This window comes from Momordica charantia (genome assembly GCF_013281855.1).
Source record: "Momordica charantia cultivar OHB3-1 chromosome 5 unlocalized genomic scaffold, Mcharantia_2.0 BLBB01000005.1, whole genome shotgun sequence".
Taxonomy (NCBI): Eukaryota; Viridiplantae; Streptophyta; class Magnoliopsida; order Cucurbitales; family Cucurbitaceae; genus Momordica; species Momordica charantia.
In genome coordinates this window covers 21,485,404-21,505,984 of record NW_028275163.1, presented here as the reverse complement: position 1 = coordinate 21,505,984, position 20,581 = coordinate 21,485,404, and the positions used below count along the sequence as shown (strand labels likewise).

Genomic DNA, 20,581 nt, shown 5'->3' with positions numbered 1-20,581 from the left:
TCCCTAGAATGTTCAAAAAGAAAAAGGAAAAAAAAAAAAAAAACAGGAGTAATGAATAGAGCAAAGGACCATGAGAAAAAGCTTCATTATAAGTCAAAACTGTTAAATAAATAAGTACATAGCAGAATGTTTCTTCAAGTACCTATTAAGTTCCATCAAATGGGTTCTGGTAGCTTTGCTTCTTAGGCTGATTCTCTACTTGGATTTGTTTCTCTAAAAGGAGAACTTGAAAGCGCCCGCATTCGAATCTGCTACAGAGTCCCAAAAGGAAAGTTTTTTCTGCTCCGCCTTCTTCTCTTCAGCTTTCTGAGCCAACTGATCGATGGTTCCGGGAAAAGAAGCATCGATCGCGTTTTTAAACTTGTCATACAGATTCACACGATCTTTTGTTCCAGAAACCAACATGCTTGCATTTGGTCTTTTAAGGAAATCCAAGACATTCAACAGATTTCTTCTGCAGATCAGGAACTAGTATCAATATAGACATCCCAATGATATGAAATGGAACTCAGAAATTATGGAGCTGCTCTAAGTTCTCACTATGGGGGAAAAGAAAATGTGCACATTATCTTAGGGTGATCCTCGAGAGTTGCCCCGTTGCCCAGGCTCCCCTCAGGCAACAAAAAGCCTATATCTCTCTCTCCACCACTGTTTTGTTTCTGTCTACTTACAGTTAGTATCCCACACTAAGTAACTCCCACCTTTTACTCCCACCGCCACCTCTCTCGGGCTGACTTTTCTGAATAATCATTGGCCCCTATTAGGCCTCCAATTGTTAATACTTATGTTAGGAAGGTAAATAGGGGATTGCACCCCTGACAGTTAGTTAGGGAGAGGGATGCGCGTATATGTGTGAGAAAAACATGAGCAGGGAGGTTTATGTTTTTTGTAAGTAGCAGGCTGGGGGTAGGGAGAGATTACCAGCGCTCTCGAAAAGGCTGGGAGGTTCTTGTAAGGTGCTTGCTCTTATCTTTTGAATATATCAAAGACATTGCGAGGGAGATACCTTACACACGCATTTGTCCTCAACCGTCCCTATTACCTCGCTTCTTATTCCTTTTATAAAGTAATTTAGCGTCAAGCTTATCGCAAAAACATAGAAGATGGAAAAATATGCCATACGCAGAGATGAGGCGACAAGATTAGTGGACGATTTCGAAACATACTTTTGAAGTGAAAAGTCAACTATATCAGATGAATCCTAATCTTTCAAAAAAAATGTCAGGATTTGACTACAAGTATAGGGCTTACATAGGATACTAATTCCTACTCTATCAATAACTATTTGCGCACAATTTATCCATGATTATAGGAACAGCAAGAGTAAGGAAGTCCTGGCCATCGAGACGTGTATTCAAGGTATAAAACAATTCCATTCACTTATCACGTATCGCCGAGTCACACTTATAGTTATAGCAATGGTCTAGCCTTACTCATAAGGTAAACTATTTACTTCTTGGCTATCCAACAAAAATATCACCCTTGTCTACTTCACCAATGATACTTTAAAACACATAAAATGTAATCATACAAGAATTTAGTTACCTGCTGACATAATTCTGTGTGATGGCAATGGACTCCTCCAAGTTGATCACCAAATGCCACCATCCATTTGGCACAAAGATCACTTCCCCAGCCTTGCAGATGCACTCTATAGGCTTCTTTTTCCAACTCTTTGTTGCAGCATAGAAGTTCATGAACCACTCGATTATGGAAACCGGGCAAGCGACCTCAGCGCCATCCGGGCTGGGATGTACTCCAGGCGGGACTACATCAGGTGGAAACAGAACCCACTTCTTGGACCCCTTAATCACTGCATTCCAAGCTGAAGTCGAATTAGGATCTATGTGGAACGACGAGCCAGACCCGGATGGTCCAATTATAACCCACCGATGATTGGGTCTTTCCTTCCCCAAAACGCTAAACAAATCTTCTCTGAAGTACTCTGGAACATCATATTCTAATCCCAATCTTGGAACCTTCTCTGCAAATGTGGGGTCGAAAAGGTACAGTGGTCTCTCCTCTCTTGCCTGATCAGAGTACAAAAAGAACTCCTCAAGCTTCAGATCCGCTGGCCCAACTGAAAACCTAACATCACCACACAATTGAATCAAATAATCTCTGTTCCATTTTTCCCTTGCCACCCAATTATCCAAACACCCTTCCAACAGCACAGGCTTATTGGGTTCTTCAAAGTTCAACACAAATTCTTCAACCGAAATCCCTTTTCTTCTAACAATGTTATCTCTTTCAAGCCACTCATGTTTCATTTCAAGGTTAGCACAGAGCCAGCTCTGAAATAGATAATCAGAATAGAAATCCCTCACTCTCAAACCCGAAATTTCAATATTACAATCATCAAATGAAGAACAAAAAGCAGCTATATAAGTAGATTTCCAAGTCCTATTATACAGAAAACCATCTTTAACACTATCCAACACAAGATTCCTCCAAAGAGGCTCATGATTGGCAAAAACATAGAACGATTTGCTCACAGTAGCCAAAACCCCTAAATCTGTAGCATCAAGCAACCCTAAAATATCGAGAACAAGCTCATCGGACAAGATATACAGATTACCCAAACCTGTATTTCTCGTGTTAATGGTGCCGGAAGCGAGGTAGAAATTTCCTAATGGTTGGACGCCATGATTAGAAGATGTTGCGGAGGATTTGAGGCCGAAACCAAATTCGCCGCCGCCTTCTTTGCATTCGGGAAATTTGGACTTCGTGGGAGAGGAATTGAGAGTTTTGCTCCTGATTTTCCTGCCTGTAATTTTCTTGCTTTTCTTCCTCCTTATGGCACGAGAAAGCAGAGTTTTGGAGCTTAACATTTTGAAGCTTTCGTCGTTTTGAAGCTAAAATGGAAGAAACCGAACTCTCGCCGGCGGAATGCTGCTGCTGCCGCAGGGTTTGGGCGACAAAGGTAGAACTGTAGAAGAAGAAAGAATAATGTCAAATTCGAAAAAAAGAAATAATAATAATAATAAAATCAAGTTGCATTTTTTTTTTAACTATGAGAATTCAAACCCACCGTTTATGAATCAATAATGGTAAGTTGAATGGTAATTGACATATATCTTCAGTTGAGTGAGTTTGATCGTCGATCTCACAACTTATATTTAAAAAAAATTATATTCAAATGGTCAAAAATTTACTATCTATATCAATTTTTACTCTATCCGGTCAAATTTTGAACACACTATTTACCTTATATTACATCAGTTTTCAAAAGTATTGTTAACCATTGTACTTAGGGATGAAATTTAATTTTTTGCCAGAGTTGATTTTATTCATATTAGTGAAAATGTTCACATAATTTTTTTTTTTTTTTTGGGAATAAGTGGGTGAATTGGTGAAAATTAAACTGAAACAATTATCTAAGTGAAGTATATGGTTTGAAATTGATAGTTAGAAAGTGAAATTGATACTTTTTCTTTCTAAATTTTATTTATTTATTATTATTTTCATGTTTAAATCCTAAACTTTTGTCAATATTTATTTGGTTTATTAAATATTTGTTTGTATGTAGTATTATATTTAGCATGTCAATCTAAATATAACTAAAATATATAAGATAATTATTGCACAATTTTTTACTAAAAAAATAATAATAATAAAGCAATATTTTTAGCACGAATTTTAAATTTTGTGAAATAGTTACATTTAAAACTCTTAAATTTTATGAAAGTTACATTTTGATTTTTTTTTTTAAAGCAACATTTTAATCCTATACTTGCGTTTTTATAGTGAACTTTTTTCAATCACTTTGAGCCGTTTGTTTAGTGGGAATCTGAAATTCCCGTGAGACGGACATCTGGATTTCCACGTTTGTTTTGCAGTAACGTAAGATAGTCGGATATCTCGAGACGTGCGGACATCCTAAGATGCCAATATAGAAGGCATTTGAGTCAATTTGAATGCCCTTTTGAAACATGGGTTTTCGAGATTCTCATGTCGATGACATCTCTTCTTTACATTTTTGTCCTCCGTTCGTTCAAAACTTTCTTTCATCAATTTTCTATATCTTTACTTTTAATTTTATAATTCAAATTAATTAATGTACTTATTGACTAATAAATAACTTTATGCAATTAAATATTTTGATATATTACATTTACTTATAAAATAAACTTCAATTGCATTATATAATATCTCAATTTATTTTTAATATGTGGAATGAATTATTATCAATAACATTTATTATCTTAAATATATAATTTTAAAGCAACGTTTTTTTAACCATCAACATACATTTGATATTTTTCTTCTTAAAAAATATAATTTGATAATACGATAAATAAATTTCACCTCATATTACATTAATTATATAATTGTCTTTGAAAAAATATTGAAATTAAAATGAAATTCATATTTAATATTAATAACTTCTTAAAAAAATCTTATATTAATATGAATTCTACAAAATAACTTACAAATTAATATATACGGAATTAATATAAAAAAAACAAAATATTAAATCAATAAAGACAAGTTTATTATATAAATATATTATATTAAATTAATATGTAAATTACGTTAATATTATAAGGGCAATTTTGGAACTTTACATAAATTTACAACATTCCAACAATAAATCCTCCAAAACAGATGTGGCTATGCAAATATTTCTAGACATCCTTATAAATTTTCTTACAAAACAAACATCGCTATCTGAAGATGTTGATTATCTAAAATTCCAGACATCTAAATATGCTATGCATCTATATTCTCAAAAAACAAACGAGCCTTGGCATATAAAATACATATTGCATTGAATCTTTTTGCCTTATTAAAACTAATCGTAGAGTTTGTAGATTTCAACTATAAAAAAAAAAAAGGAGAGATAATTAGATATTGTTGTCTAGAGATATTATCAGTCTGCTTTCAACTTTTCAAAATATTTATCTTAGTTATTATACTTTCAATTTTTATTCAATTTAGTCTCTTTACTTAACGTTCATTTTAGTTTGTGTATTTAAGAAAAATGATTATTTTTGTCCAATTTCATCTCTTTCAATTACAATTTTAACACGAAACTATACTCAAACGTAGATTTGTACTAAAGATTTTTTATTATAAATTGTGTTAAAGTTTTGGAAATAATACCGAATTTAAAGTTATCATTTTGAAGTTTCAGTGACTAAAACGAAAAAATAGTTAAAAAGAAAGTACGACGAAAATAGTATTTAAACTTTTTATTTAGTTTTATAAGTATCATAGTTACTTTTAAATATTGCCCACACATGGCCGACGATAGTATGTGCATATATGCCCATTCCATTTCTTCCCATAGTGTAGTCATAGTTAGGGTATACATTTTTGTCAACGTACCAATATTTTCATGGATATTTTTATTTTCAAGTATTTATGGGTTTGATATCAATACGAGAGATTAATCAATATTTTCATAGTATGGTAAAAAATTCAGAAAAATATAAAAAGGAAAATATCAACATGATATCACTAATACACACATAACGTTAATATTAATAATTTTTAACTTATTTAAAAAAACGAAATGATTATTTGTTAATTTAAATATTTGTTACGAATTTTTTTATTTTTTATAGCTTTCTATATCGATATAGGCATTTTATTGATATTTTTATTAATATTTCCATCAAATTGAAACTTCGACCATCAAATTATATCAATATTTAAAATCATTATATCAATATTTAAAATCTTGGTCGTGACTCGTCGGTATTTTATTAAAAAAATTGTGGTATAAGCATGAATACTAGAGTTATACTAAAAATTTTGTCCTCTTATGAAAGACATGCTATTCTTATCGTCCTCTTCACTCATAAAAGACCAATTTATATTGCCAAACAATCAAAATGAGAGGCCACAGTGGGTGATTTGGGGAAGCTAATTTTTTGGTTTCTCGTTTTCGCTTTTTTTAAATTAGATAAATAAATTTACTTATAATCGTGATTATTTATTGTTTCTTCTTGTTGCATGTTCTCTAAAAAATTGAATTAAAAAATAAAATATTTTATTTTAAAATTAACTATACAAAATTTTTTAATGTTATATTTGATGATTATGTTTGTTTTACAAAAATTTACATAATTTTTAAACCATTTCTTAAAAAAAAAAAAGAAATAAAGAACATTACTAAATAAACCTCTTTCGACATGAACTTATATATCATATGACTCAATTGATTAAAACATGTACTCTCGACTAAAATGTCAGATATAAGAATGTTACTAAATAGGCATCTTTCACAACATGCACTGAACTTATATATCATATGACTCAACTGGCTAAAACATGTACCCTCGACTAAAATGTCAGATATAAGAACATTACAAAATAGACCTCTTTCACAACATGTCGCTGAACTTAGATATCGTATCGTATGACTTAACTGGTTAAAACATGTACTCTCAACTAAAATGTTAGCTGTTCAAATCTCCACCTTTACATGTCGTTGAACTAAAAAACGACACTTCACAGCTCACAAGCGAAAGGTGAAAGAGTTAAACAAAGCAGCCACGACAGCACAAGTTTAGATGTTGATTCTTTGAAGATGGTCGGGGAAGAAGGCAGCCATGGCATTGGAAAGGCTAAAATCATTAGAGAATCTGAAATATACAGGCGAGGACTATCAGAAGATAGCTTCCTCCATCAGAATCCGAGGAAACAATATTACGACCAAAGTGTTCCTATATATCATATCTGTGCTTTACAGATCAACCAACAAAGTACAATCAATCCCCAAACAATGAAATAAACCGACGACTCGCACGCTACCCTTCTCTGCCGCTACAACGAATCCAAAAAAAGAAAAAAAAAATCCAAAAGAGAAATCATATTCACTTGACATACACATACTTGGGATGTCGGTTTTGATTCGATATGAACATCAAGGGAGTGGTTTTAGACTTGTGCGCTTGAAAGACATCTCCATTGCTTTACGTGTGGACCCTTCTCGAGAAGCATTAGCAAACCGACGCCATTCGACAACCCGAACAAGTACCTGCAGTCAGTCCCATAAGAGATATGAACAATGGAGGCAGAAATAGACCCAAATTCACATTCACATGCGACCATGTTGCAACAATATGATTGTAAGAATCTTCCGGTTCGCTCGAAGAGTAAGATAAAGATATTAACTCAACGCAAAAATGTTTCCAGTTAGACCTCCCACATGACTACTATCCTCTACAGATTGAACATTGATTTGGCAGTAGTCTAATTAATTCTACATTTTCCTGATGAGCTAAAGGGCAAATAAATAAATAATCGGAACATAACGACATAGAATTCAGGCGAAAAACACGAAACATCCAAAATTAGCCAAGAAACTACTTACTTGCTTCGACGGGCTTTTCTTTTCCAAAAAACGAAGGATACGATCCACTGCATTCACAAAAGCAAGAAGAGAATTAGGTGAATTAGAACAAAAAGATACATCAGAGCCCAGAGGAAGGCAATATCAAATGCAATTCCCTTTTGGTGAGTACAACAAATTTGTGTACGGGATTGAACCTTCAACTTCAAGGAAGGTAATTTGGTACCTTATCCATTAAGCTATGCTCGAGTTAGTTCAAATGCAATATTTGACGCTTTTAGAAATCAACAAAGAAAACATGCATTCATAATCTACAGTCAAGCCAACTTTTAAAAAGTATGTCATGCTTCAAACGATCAAAGGAATGGAATATATGGAATGTGGAAACAAAAACCAATTAATACCAATGAGGAACTAACTTAGAAATCCGTTCAAAGTTCAGTAAAAAGCAGTGCAAAATTTTAAATATGAACAAATTTCTATGGGTTTCATGTGAACATCATAAACACAGTTAAATCACCTTAAAAACCGACATGAAAGAAAAGCTCTTCGTTACGGATGGCTTCTTCACGACTACTTGTCTCTCTGGTGTCATCTCCTTACATAGATGTTGAGCTATTTCTTTCAGTAACACCAGTTGGGCCTTGTCGGTCCGCATCGAAATAATTGCTTGCCTCATTGATTCTCTGTCAGCTTCAAGTGCCTGAAGCCTCAAATAAAGTTTCTTGATTTCTGGATCCCCCATATCTACCTGATTCATTGAGCCTCTGGGAGTGGTTAGATAGTCTTCACAAATGCCGACCGTTGGTTTCGACTCGGAAAAACCATTATACGTCGCTCCATTGTGAATGGAGTCAATGGTATAAACTCTATCACTCATATCATCTCCAAATTCTGATGCATTATCCATTTTCCTCAAATTAGAGTATTCCTCGCACTGCGACTGCAAGACATATTCCTTCCTGAAGCTCGAGGCATGTCTCGGAGATTCGTTCACTTGGGGCATACCCATGAAGAAACTAGAGTCATTCGAAAACTTCCTAGAATGTCTTGACCGCCTAGGAGATTGCCCCACTACCACCTTCTCTAAAATGTTCTTTGTACCATAGAAGTCCGCATCTAGCTGGTTATTGGTGCTAGAACTTCTCTCCAATTGGCTGATCCTATTTCCCAAATTCATAACGTGATCGCGGTTACGCGGGGTCTCACCAAAGGCATATTTCTCAATATCAGCAATATCGTTATCGTGATCTAGAGGACCATGAGCCTCGTTCAAGTTGCATTTAAGAGGAGGATAATCGTACATGGGAGATTCACATTGTGCCTCATATTCCACAATATTTTGGCTACAACTCTGCTGACCCCGCTCACCATCTGCCTCAGCTTCTGTTAGCCCAAAGCTCATCATCCTGTGCTTATAAGCTTGTACCTCGCAAGTGAGAGACTGAATAGCTTGCTCTCTCTTATATAACAAGTCCTCAAATACTGCAAGCTCCTGTTGATCATGAGCCATCTTCTCTTCTGCAAAGCGTTTGAATTGTCGAGCCTCCATCTGGATCTCTGCCTTCTCCCTTTGCAACCTCAATATCATTGACATTGCCTCATTAGCAGCCGATGAAGAAGCATTCCTCTCCTCTTCGAGTTCAGTATACAAATCCTGAATTGCTTGTTTTTGATTACTAACCATCTCGCGCAGAGCATTACACTCATTCTCAACCTGTACCCGTATAACAGAAAAAGTATCCAACCCAACAATAGCAAATGGGCTATTCGATTCCAACTCGTCATGCTTCCGTTTTACAGATCGAAGCCAACTAGTTGATGGCCCAGTGGATAATGAACAACTGCACGGACAATTACAGCATTTCACCAAATCCAGTGAAGATGGAAATGCCTCCGAATCCATAAACCAACGTGCATTCAAACTCTAATCAATTTGAATCCAAATCCAACACAATTTGATTCTACAACTAACGATAAATCCAAACAAGGTAGAAAACAACCCGGAATTAAAGTTCCCAAATCCACTCTCTTGAATTATGGACTTCTGTATGCAATTATCCCCCCTCCTTAAACCAGCTCTTTTTCCTCCAAGATCATAAACGAACAGGACCAAACTACCTAAGTAAGAAAAGGAAATGAAATAAATAAATGAGGTCAGAACTCAATAATAAGAAATTTTTCATACCGCTACAACCCAGATCAACAAACAGAGAAAACGGAACACGTCCACAAAACATCATTCGCGGGTCCATTCCTCCTCCAAATTCAAAACAATTTCCACGAAAACATAACAGCAAAAAAACGAGCGAAAAGCAAGAAACCGCCATACCTTGGAGGACCTAAAACGACCCGAGGAGGCGTCGAAAGAGCTGATAATCAAGAACGATTCGTACTTTCCCGCGAAAATTCCATTTCCCAAAACGAAATCTCGGGATTCGATAACGAAGAAGAAGAAAAATAAAACGACCCCAGATTACAGAAAACCTTCCCCCACTTCTTCGAATCGGAAAAACAAGCTTACAACCTCGAAAAAATGGAAAAAAATAATCACAGGAAACACCAAAGCGGGGAAAGCTTTCTTGGAGGGAAACAGAATCCGGAGGGGAGGAGAATAAGAGAGATTTGGAAACCCTAAATTAAATGAAATTCTTCGTCTTATCAGGTCTCTTTCATTCGGGTTTCTCGATTTCTGCGATTAATTGTTGATGAGAGAGAGAGAGAGAGAGAGAGAGGGGGGAAAAAAGTTTGAGCAGAGAGAGAGGGACGAACGAGAGAGAGAGGGAGATGGACGGCTAGATTTGGGTGCGAATCGCCGATCCGTTGGAGGTTCGTTTGTCGGAGCTTTTTACCAACTAATTACCTTGTCATTTCGATTAATATTTTATCTCTTTTTTTATTTTTTAAAAAACAAATAATGATTTTTTTAAATGAAATATTTTATTTTTAGATAATTCGATAGATTTTCTTTTTTTCCTAATCATGGAAGTTTTTTCTCTTCCGCCTGTTGATTAGGACTCTTTATCTTCTTTTGTTTTTAAATGAAAAAAAAAAGATAATTACAACATTATGGTTATGCCCATTGATTTGCAAAATCAACTAACCATATCCTTTTGATTAATTGTGGTTTTTGATTTTCAAATCATGTTTCCATCCCTCTATCTAATCTGTTTCGTTAATATCGGGATAAGAATACCTCAGACTAGTTTTTACGTGGCAATGACTAGTGTATTTATTTATTTATTATTTAGCTAACTATGTTAATTAGACTATGTAAAAAAACTATGGTAATTAGAATGAAATTTAATGAGTTAATAAAAAATACAAGAAAATATGTGAGTATTTACAATTTACGTATGTTAACCTGAGCCTAGTTCAACTACTTCAGTCATGTACCGCCAATTAAAAGGTTGGGTTTTAAAACTCCACTTTCATATGTTATATCAAAAAATACACATTTAGTACCAATTTGAGCATAACTCAATTGGTTAAGTTATATATTTTGGATTTGAAACCTCACCTGCTATTTTTAGCACATCTATCCATCATCGTGGCATATAGATATTTTTTTAACTATAAATTGTTATTTCTTCTAAAATTACGAATTTGTCCTCATTTTGATTTGAATATGTATACTCCCTAATATTTACTACTCATCCAATAATAATGCTTCAAGACATTTTTTAAAATTAAAAAGGAAAAAAAATCAGAACCAATCGATAGTATCTCCCTATTAAATATATCAATGGTTTTTAAATTCAATTAACAAATTCCACCTTTATTACTTTTTATTTTGTTTAAATTAAAAATGATTTTCACGAGATTTATGAATCGTCCATAAAGTTTTTCAAAATACCATCTACATGGCAGCCATGTTATTATTATTTGTGATATATAATAATACTTGTTATTATTATTTTAACTTTTTAATAATGAATGATTGCAACTTTTCAATTTTTTAGTCATAATTTATCAAATTATAAACCAAATCAAATATGGCGTGTTAGGCATTACTCCACTTTTTCCCACTTGACATTGAAGTTTGACCATGTAAAAACAAAAGAAAATTATGAATATGAGATTAAGATCATGCTCCTTAATTATTTATTTATTTATTTTTCTTTACAAACAAATGTTTTTTAGTATAAAAATGGAGTAAAATATTTGCATTTATCACCTCTGATTGCCTGAGCTTAGCACATATTGGCATTACAAAAATTTAAAATTTTTGTAGGTTTAAATGGTTGACCTTGACTCATTTTGATCAATGTACTTTTGAAACGTCTATTTTTGTTCCTGTATTATGAACTTTTGTTCATTTTAGTCATACTCTCTAAATGTTTGGTTTGATTCCTAACTTTTTAAAAAGTGACCATTTTAATCAATTCGTTTTTTATTTTTATCTCATTTATTTACATCAATATTTTAACATGACGTTTTATCTACAAAATTTTTTGAAATGTAGCAATAAATCTATATTAACAGGGTTGTTGTTATGTATAAAATTTGTGCTAACATTTTAGAAATAGAAACTAAAATTGTTACTATTTAAAAGCACGATAACTAATAACAGACGTTTTGTAAGTAAGACTAAAATTAACAAAAATTTAGATGTATAAAAAATAAAATAGACAATTTGAAAGTTGAAGTTAAATAAACAAAGTAAAAACTTCAGAGATGATCATACCATTCTTTTAATTTGAAACTCTAGTTTTCTTTGTTTTTTTTACATATATTTTCAATTTTTTGATAGATTAATAATTAATAATTATTGCAATGTTGTATTGGTTCCCCGTCTCAATAATAAGTTAATTATATTAAAATTATGGTGAAAACTTTTTTCTTTTATGTTTTTATTTGAACTTTCTCATTGTTTATTTCTAATGTTACAAGTGACATTTTATGAATGGCCCACAATTATTTGAAATTTGAAATTATATATTTTCTTTAATGCCCTACAAACTTTGATATTTGTATTTAAAGAATGACTTTAATTAAAAAAAAAAAAAATACATGGATAAAGCAAATTGTGGGGCAGAGGTATTTCCTCGCTGCAGCCTTTGACAGCACAACCACCAGCTGATATTTGGCTGGGAATATTTGTTTTTGTTTTTATTATTTATTTATTTGTTTGTTAGGATTTTGAGTATGAAAAATAATTTCATTTTTCATAATGCAATTTCCAAAAAACCCTTTCGAAATCTTAGTTAGAAAATGATTTCCAAAATCGTGTCCACGAATATTGAATCCAATATCTTGCCAGGCTTTCAAATGTGTTTTTTTAATAATAGCAAAATAAGTCACTTTTTATTAATAATTAAAAAAACTAGAAACAACAATAAAATTGTTTTCAAATGGGAAAATAATAAACTCAAACTACTATAAAATAAATCTAACCATCGTTTGCTATCATGGTAGATGTGGTTTATTGCAATTTAAAAAAAAAATTATAAATTTAGCATTTTTTTTTACTCTGTCAGTACTCGTATTTAATATCAATCTGAAAAGTTCAATGGGTGAAGACATATATTTTTTACTGGATTCGAATCTGCCTTAAATTTTGGTCTATACTTTCGTCATGTATATTTTAGTTCATATTCTTTCGAAACGTTTGTTTTCATACGTATACTTTTAAAAAAATGACAAATTTGGTTCATTGTTTTTTCTTTTATCTCATTTTTTTAATCACGAATTAAGCAATACACCACACTAAATAAAAAGTTTAACAATAATTTTGTATTAAAAAGTTTCCATTGCGTATATAATTTGTGTTAAATTTTTACAAATAAACACTAAAATAGTCACTTTTAAAACATATAGGGACAAAAACGAACATTTTAGGAGTATAAAGGCTAAAATGAGCATGGGTTAAAATTATCGGGACCAACATCGAAAAAAAAAATTATCGAGACCAAAATGGTCATTAAAAATATAAGGACCAAAATAAACCAAAGTTCAAATCACGGTACTAAAATAGTAATTAAACTTTATTTTTATTTTTTACTTTACAAAATCAAATTTTAAATTAGGCTTGAGATAGATAGATAGACCAAATTTCCCCAATGGCTTCTCTGATGGTCATGGGCCTCCACATAGGCATAATAGCCCCCAACAAGCCCATTGCTTTGCTATTTTACTGGCTTAAGATATAAATATATATATATATAATTTTTTTTATTAAAGTCGGTGGCGCCCAAGACCTTAAGGAGGTCCCAAGCCACCCAAGCTCCTTGTAGACAAAAAAATATATAATATTACTTGGGACAAAATATACCTTCGGTTTCTCATGTATGGAGTAGGTGTCTATTTGGTCATAAAGTTTCAAAGCGACAATTTTGGTATTTGGAGTTTGAGAAATCGTTCTAAATAGTCCCTACATTATTTTGACCATTAATTGACGTTAAAATGACGTGGCGATGAATTTGGTGATTATACTTGTTGATTTAACAAAATAAATTAATTTAATAATATGCTGAATTACATAAGAGTTTCATAAAAGTACAATAAGCACAAACATATTATTAAAATATTTTATTTTGTTAAATCAACCAGTACAATTAACAAATTCATGATCATGTCATTTTAACGTATAGTCAATTAACTGTCAAAATAATCGATTGACCATTTAAAATAATTTCTCAAACTTCAGACATGAAAAGTGTCTCATTTAAAACTATATGGACCAAATAGATGTCTACTCAAACTGATGGATCAAAAGTATATTTTATCTGGTAATAATTTGTCCGAAACAATTTTGTTAATGATATATCGTAGAAGGGTGTTATGAAAAGTTTCTTTTTAAGTTTAGCAAGTATTTGCAACAATGCAAGTGAAAATGTGATTTTGTATACAAAGAGAAAATGTTGTATGAAGTCATATGAAGCGAGTGGGTTTTTATTTATTTATTGAAGTGTAACATATTAGGGACAAGCCTGGCAAAGGACTAAAAGATAAAAAGATTAAATTATGCACCGTAAGTTTATCGATTTGGTTCTTTCTCTGTGTATATTTTTTTTATGCTGAGTGTCTGAACCAGCTTACACGCACTCAATAAATATAAAGGAATTACTAATTCTTAAGGTAAGTAGCCATCGTGAGATTTGAACTCATTTCCTCTTAATTAACCCTAGCCTCTTTGGACCGTTCATAGCAAATCATTTAGAAGGTCACAGGTATCAGTTCAACGCTTAATTTTGGAGTTCTTATGACAGAGCTATCGAAAATGAAGGTGCATATTATTGATATAGGTAGTGACTATCAAGTATTTTAAACCTTTCGTAGTCATGATTCCATGATCTCAAAATTTATCTCACTCGGATGTGGTACCGGTTCATTCATATACCTCTCATCTCTACTCGAGTATCACAAAATTCTATAACAACGAGTACTTTTAGGTGCAATAAATTACTACATACTAAGTCATATCAACGAAAATAAAGTAAATTATATATTTTTTTGAATAAGTAGTGTGTCTATTTCATCGTATTAAAATATAATATTATTTTAACTCAACTAGTAAAATATATTTTTACATTAATAATATCATTGTGTCAACTAATTTTAACATTCTTCGACACGAGTTCAACTCAACCTTTATGCCGTCTCTAAAAATTATAGGTGGAATCCTAATCCCCTCGTTTATGGTAAGACAACAACTAATTTTAACATTCCATAAAAAAAGATAAAATTGATTGAAAAAAATTTAAATACATTTTAAAAGATTATTTGAGAGAAAAAAGGGTATTTTATTTGACAAAATTGGGCAAAGAAAAAGTTGCATATTTCATATTTTACCCTTCTCGTCTTCTTTCTCGTTGCGAAAACTCCCCAATTTCACTGATCGGAAGAAATTTTTTAACACAGTCGCTTCAATTTTTGGTAATTCGTAAACCCTAGCTTCCTCCATCGGAGTTTCAACACACTCCTTCTTCGATTCGGAGGCTACAATCTCAAATTTTCTGTAAATGTCTTCGGCAAAAAAGCATTACAAGGATAAATTTGCTCGTCACAAGTACGTAGCCTCCAATATGTGTGATTTCTATTGCTTTGTGAGATTAATCCGTGCTGCAGTTTCTGCCGGGAGAAATTTCGTTAGTAATTTTTATTTTCTGTTATTTGTATACCTTGTTTTGATGGATACTGTTTCAGGGAGGAGAAGACAGAAGAACCAGAAACGCCCAAATACAGAGACCGAGCTAAAGAACGGAGAGAGGATCAGAATCCTGATTATGAACCCACCGAGTTGGGATTTCATGCTGTTGCTCCTCCTGGGACTGTCGACATTCGGTTAGACCTGCTACTTCTATTTGCAAAATGCAACTTTTTTTCTGTAATATGTTTTCAAGTGTTTTCTTCTCGCTTTTCTTTGTTAATTTTGTAACGGTTACTTTATTTTTCTCAGGTCGGCTGATGCACACAAGTTATCCATTGAGAAGAGCAAGTACCTTGGAGGTTGGTGCCACTAGAATGGGAGTTTTAGCTTTTGGTGTTTTTATAAACTTTGTAAATCTAGTAACTCTTGTCCCTTTTGCAATTAACTCAAATTGGGGTGGATTTATTTAGGGGGAGTAATCAATGAATAGTGGCTTTTTCTTAAGGGGAAAAAAGGTTAGAATTTGCTGTTTTCTTATCCTTGCTTGTCTAGAATCAGAAATAATGGGGATGTGGTCTCAGATAAGTTCTTAATAAAAAAATTATGCGTTTGCAGTTGTTCAGAGTCCTGACTAATATTGATAGCTGTTATGGTTGGAATCAGGAGACATTCTCAATTAATTATGATTATTATTATTTTAATTTTAGATTAATGCTTTGAGCTGCTTCAATACAGGGGATGTCGAGCATACTCACTTGGTGAAAGGTTTGGATTATGCCTTGCTTAACAAAGTAAGAAGTGAGATTGACAAGAAGCCAGATGCTGGGGGTGATACTGAAGGGAAGGCTAGGTAAACTGATGTCGTCCATTTATCTTGATTTTTATTTTCAGAATATGGTTACAGAACAGGATAACACTTATCTCAGAATCCCTGTTATTTTAGTCAGTCGTTATCTATTTCATATCATGCTCGCCTAACTTAGGTTAAATATTTAAAAGATAAGTTAATAATGCACTTATGTTAAAAGTTATTATTAGAATTAAGTGAGAAAGAATTAAGTTGTAGCATTGTTTAAATTAACAATTCTGTATGGACAATAGTGTCCGAAGATGTTTCTTCAGTATTCTCTCTTCTTTTATTGTATTGACTACTAATAGTGATTTGCTGAATGCTGATGTTGCAGTGCACCCAAGGAAGATCAACAAGTGTCATTTCGCACTGCAACAGCAAAGGTGTATTTAATTTTTGTTAATATTAAGATTGTGTAAATAGTGTTTCTATTCCCTAAAAGATTATGGTCAGGCTTCTATGGGCTGTTGTGCTAACTCTTTGTTGCCATTCTTCTGTGCTTCAGTCGGTATACAAATGGATCATCAAGCCTCAGACAGTTATTAAGTCAAATGAGACATTCCTTCCTGGTAGAACAGCATTTATTTATAACATGGTAATCAATGCTTGCTTTTATTTAAGTTTAAATAAAGCTGTATGACATATACATATCATGGTCTTACCTCCATGTCAGCCGGAGGCTCATTTCAATAGTAACAGTGTTTCTCTGGAATCTCACCACATTTTTGTTTGTTGATCTGAGCATAGAGTGTATTTAGATGGCTTCATCTATCATTTATAATTCAAAGTATAGTTTTTTCTTTTATTTTTAGGTGTATGACATATAGCTTGACCATATGGATGGAATAGCTGTCTTCCATGATGCAATTTGTTTATTTTGAGGGCAACTACAAGTTGCACCCCCATGATCCTCATAATATGCAAGTCATCTCTGTGCTTTAAAATTGGTTTAAGCACCCATGTACTTTACTTTGTGGCCTCATTTTACCCTCCTGTTAAATTGGACTGTTTAATAGAATTAACGTGTGTAGGTAAAATTAGACAAATCATAAACCACTAGAGTGTCTAAAACCATTCTTAAGGTGCAGTAATAGAATTTGCATTTATACTTTACTTTGTGGCCTCATTTTACCCTCCTGTTAAATTGGACTGTTTAATAGAATTAACGTGTGTAGGTAAAATTAGACAAATCATAAACCACTAGAGTGTCTAAAACCATTCTTAAGGTGCAGTAATAGAATTTGCAGTCTGCATAAACTAAGAGTGGAATTGCATTTATACATTGGTTTTTATTAATATTATCAGTAAAAAAAGAACTCTGTTCTTGTTTGCATAACCATGCAATATGGATGTGAAATGAATCACTAGAATTTAGAAATATTTTATATTCATCTTGGTTTTTTGGAACGGTACATAAAGGTAGCTGGTTTGTTAAGTTAAGAATTAAAATCCTTGATATTTTCATAGTGATTTTTCAATGAGGATTCAAACAGTTGAACTCAACAGTGACTTTTTGGATGATGGTGCAAAAGTCTTCTTTAAGGGTTGTCGCTTTGTTATTTTTTCAACTATTGTCGAGAGTGGGGTTTATCAGTGAAAAAATAGTGGAGGCTAAACCCATGGAGAGGATCCTTGTTGGGAGAATAGGCACAAGAGATTCGCTTAATCCAGTGAAATTTATTATCTCCCTTGCTCTTGACAACCTTACTGAATTTTAATATATTACATATTCTATTCACAGGAGGGTGGATATTCTCAAGACATTCCAACTACCTTGCATAGAAGTAAAGCTGACTGTCCAGTACCAGAGGTTCATTTCTTCTTGATCTCTTGGTGAAATCTTTCTTTCCTCTCGTTGTTTTCCTCAGAAGTTTTGTACGACATATCTAATTTTCATCATTCACTTACTGATGCAGGAAATGGTAACAGTCAATGTTGATGGTTCTGTACTGGATCGAATTGCTAAAATTATGTCATATCTTCGTCTTGGATCCTCTGGGAAGGTTTTAAAGAAGAAAAAGAAGGATAGAGATGTAAAAGGTAGTTGTCACTAGCATCTTTTTTTCATTAATTAAATGCTGCTAGGAGAGGATACAAAAGGAAATTACCATCCCATGTCAATGCTCTTTTTTATGTAAATGTCATTGGAAGAATAATTGTTGTGCTTCAGTTTCTCTCATGCCATTTCCAATTTAAGTTTTTAATTGACGTTATTACATGTGAAGAAGAAAAGATTAGGTTTTAGTACGGGATTTTAGAGTGAGTATCATTTACTCCTGTATGTATGTACGCATGGCGGTTAAATTTTTGTACCATCGAAAGCATTTTAGTGAATTTCGGCACATGCTTTTCTTCTTTGAATGCCTAAAATTTTTGTGTCATGCAGTGTCTGAAAGTTTTCTACCATTATTTATGAACGGATCAACTTGTCTTTTTACTTTAAGAATTCCACCTTGATGTTCTCTTCCTCCATTTTTACATATGTTTGATGTTTGATATGATGATTCATGTTTTCATCAAGCAATTGGGATCCTGTTCAAATATATATATATATATATTTTTTTTTTTAGCTTTTTAATTCATCATTATTATTGTATTTTCTTTGCAGCGAAGATTTCAGCTCTTGTTAATGAATATGTTGGAAACAATAAGCCATCAGCACTTGATGCTAGTGTGCCAAAGAAGCAAACGGAAAGAGAGATGTTGCCCCCTCCACCTCCTCTCAAGAAAAATCAAATAGTTTTGAAGGAGAAGCAGGGGCCAGTAGTTGCGAGATCAGAAGAAGATGATATTTTTGTTGGGGATGGTGTCGATTATGCCATCCCTGGTAAAGACCTGAGCCAGAGTCCTCTCTCGGAGGACATGGAAGAGTCTCCCCGAAATAAAGATAAACCTAGTTATTTCTCTGAACCTGCTTATGGTCCCGTCCCGCCCTCTGGACCTCCTCAGGAATGGCAAGAAGCAGTAAGTTAGTTTCACTTGCTCACTTTGAAAATTTGCAATAGCCTTTCAAATGGCGAGCAGAAACTTGTTATACTACCAGTTACGAGAAAAATGTATTTATAATCACCTGTTATCTTCTAATTTACAATACTGAGTCATTAGCATGACACTCGTCCCTTCTTGCCTCCTTTTCCCCTCTACATTTGTTCTTACTTGAGTTCAATGATGTTGCAGAATGGATGTGGGGTGATGCAACCCCAAGCATTTCCTGGTGGCTACCAAGGAGAGTGGCAGGACTACCAGTATTCTGATCAACTAGCTTATTCTGAACAGTACCTTCAGCTCAACATGCAGGCATATGATATGCAAACAGACTTGAACATGCAGCAGGATCCCCGCCTCATGACTCAAGAAGAGAAAGATAGGGGTTTAGGCTCGGTGTTCAAGAGAGACGATCAGAGATTACAGCAACTGAGAGAGAGAGATGCGCGAGAGAAGGATCCCAACTTCATATCGGAGAGTTATTCTGAATGTTACCCCGGATATCAGGAGTATAACCGTGAGATTGTGGACAGTGATGATGAAGATGACTTGTCGAAAATGGATATGGGAGGCCGGGTAATTCCTTATCACTGTGCTTTTGGAATTGAGATAACTTGAATATCTTTATTTGAAAATATGTGATTCTTTGAAATGGTTTGAACTACTTGGTATGTTTATTCCACGGGTTCCACTTTGATACTTGTGGAATTGGTTTACTGTAATGAGACTTGATTATCGACTCTGAAATCCATTTTTGTAGGCGAAGGGCCGCCTTCATCGTTGGGACTTTGAGACTGAGGAGGAATGGGCGAAGTACAACGAGCAGAAGGAAGCCATGCCAAAGGCTGCATTCCAGTTCGGTGTGAAGATGCAAGATGGTCGGAAAACACGAAAGCAAAACAAGGACCAGAAACTCACCAATGAGCTTCACAAGATCAACAAGATACTTGCAAAAAAGAAAATGGAGAAGGAAATGAATGGAGATGATGATGATTTACAACCTGGAAAGAAGCTTAGAATTTGAGTTAATTGGCTTTCATTTAAGATATCAGATGGAAAAATGTGTATTTTTAAAACCTTCCATCATAAATTTTCATAAAATGTGTTCTCATTTAAAGTTTTGTATTGGAGGAGGAATTTGATCTCGTATTGAATAGGGAAGATTGTTGTTTATTCCAACTCCTTGTAGAAGAGGTGTAGTAGTAAATTAGTAGTGTTGTTAAATCATCAGGTCATTAGCCTTTATTTTCAATGGAGATTCAAACTTGACAGCGCACCAGCCAAGCAAGCATGTTAACAATGTTCCATCTCCAACATAATTACTCTGATATAGCTGCCTCTTTTAGGCACT

The 20,581-nt window shown here is 33.4% G+C and overlaps 3 protein-coding genes across 3 annotated transcripts; 1 reads left to right on the top strand and 2 right to left on the bottom strand.

Moving 5' to 3' along the window:
• Nucleotides 1–52: 52 nt before the first annotated feature.
• LOC111019385 (transferring glycosyl group transferase) lies at nucleotides 53–2,978 on the bottom strand. Its single transcript, XM_022295764.2, has 2 exons — nucleotides 1,546–2,978; nucleotides 53–454 (listed from the first exon to the last, which is right to left on the bottom strand). Exons 1-2 carry the CDS (start codon nucleotides 2,829–2,831, stop codon nucleotides 214–216), a joined length of 1,527 nt encoding a protein of 508 aa, XP_022151456.1. The 5' UTR covers nucleotides 2,832–2,978; the 3' UTR covers nucleotides 53–213.
• Nucleotides 2,979–6,563: 3,585 nt separating this feature from the next.
• Nucleotides 6,564–10,136, bottom strand: LOC111019371 (myosin-binding protein (Protein of unknown function, DUF593)). The gene is made up of 4 exons (XM_022295745.2): nucleotides 9,636–10,136; nucleotides 7,824–9,424; nucleotides 7,325–7,371; nucleotides 6,564–6,988 (listed from the first exon to the last, which is right to left on the bottom strand). The coding sequence occupies exons 2-4, from the start codon at nucleotides 9,207–9,209 to the stop codon at nucleotides 6,889–6,891; spliced, it is 1,533 nt and encodes a 510-aa protein (XP_022151437.1). The 5' UTR covers nucleotides 9,210–9,424; nucleotides 9,636–10,136; the 3' UTR covers nucleotides 6,564–6,888.
• A 4,936-nt stretch (nucleotides 10,137–15,072) lies between these two features.
• SMU2 (RED family protein) lies at nucleotides 15,073–20,521 on the top strand. Its single transcript, XM_022295751.2, has 11 exons — nucleotides 15,073–15,314; nucleotides 15,452–15,589; nucleotides 15,705–15,754; nucleotides 16,131–16,245; nucleotides 16,580–16,628; nucleotides 16,751–16,840; nucleotides 17,987–18,055; nucleotides 18,162–18,285; nucleotides 18,854–19,209; nucleotides 19,423–19,806; nucleotides 19,991–20,521. The coding sequence occupies exons 1-11, from the start codon at nucleotides 15,268–15,270 to the stop codon at nucleotides 20,252–20,254; spliced, it is 1,686 nt and encodes a 561-aa protein (XP_022151443.1). The 5' UTR covers nucleotides 15,073–15,267; the 3' UTR covers nucleotides 20,255–20,521.
• Nucleotides 20,522–20,581: the final 60 nt, after the last annotated feature.

Coding starts and splice junctions, on each gene's coding strand:
- LOC111019385 (XM_022295764.2), bottom strand. CDS start 2,831: ATGTTAAGCTCCAAAACTCTGCTTTCTCGTGCCATAAGGAGGAAGAAA. Junction 455..1,545: donor ACACAGAATTATGTCAGCAG/GTAACTAAATTC, acceptor CCTGATCTGCAG/AAGAAATCTGTTGAATGTCT.
- LOC111019371 (XM_022295745.2), bottom strand. CDS start 9,209: ATGGATTCGGAGGCATTTCCATCTTCACTGGATTTGGTGAAATGCTGT. Junction 7,372..7,823: donor CTTTCATGTCGGTTTTTAAG/GTGATTTAACTG, acceptor TTGTGAATGCAG/TGGATCGTATCCTTCGTTTT. Junction 6,989..7,324: donor AGAAAAGCCCGTCGAAGCAA/GTAAGTAGTTTC, acceptor GACTGACTGCAG/GTACTTGTTCGGGTTGTCGA.
- SMU2 (XM_022295751.2), top strand. CDS start 15,268: ATGTCTTCGGCAAAAAAGCATTACAAGGATAAATTTGCTCGTCACAA. Junction 15,755..16,130: donor GAAGAGCAAGTACCTTGGAG/GTTGGTGCCACT, acceptor GCTTCAATACAG/GGGATGTCGAGCATACTCAC. Junction 16,841..17,986: donor CAGCATTTATTTATAACATG/GTAATCAATGCT, acceptor TTCTATTCACAG/GAGGGTGGATATTCTCAAGA.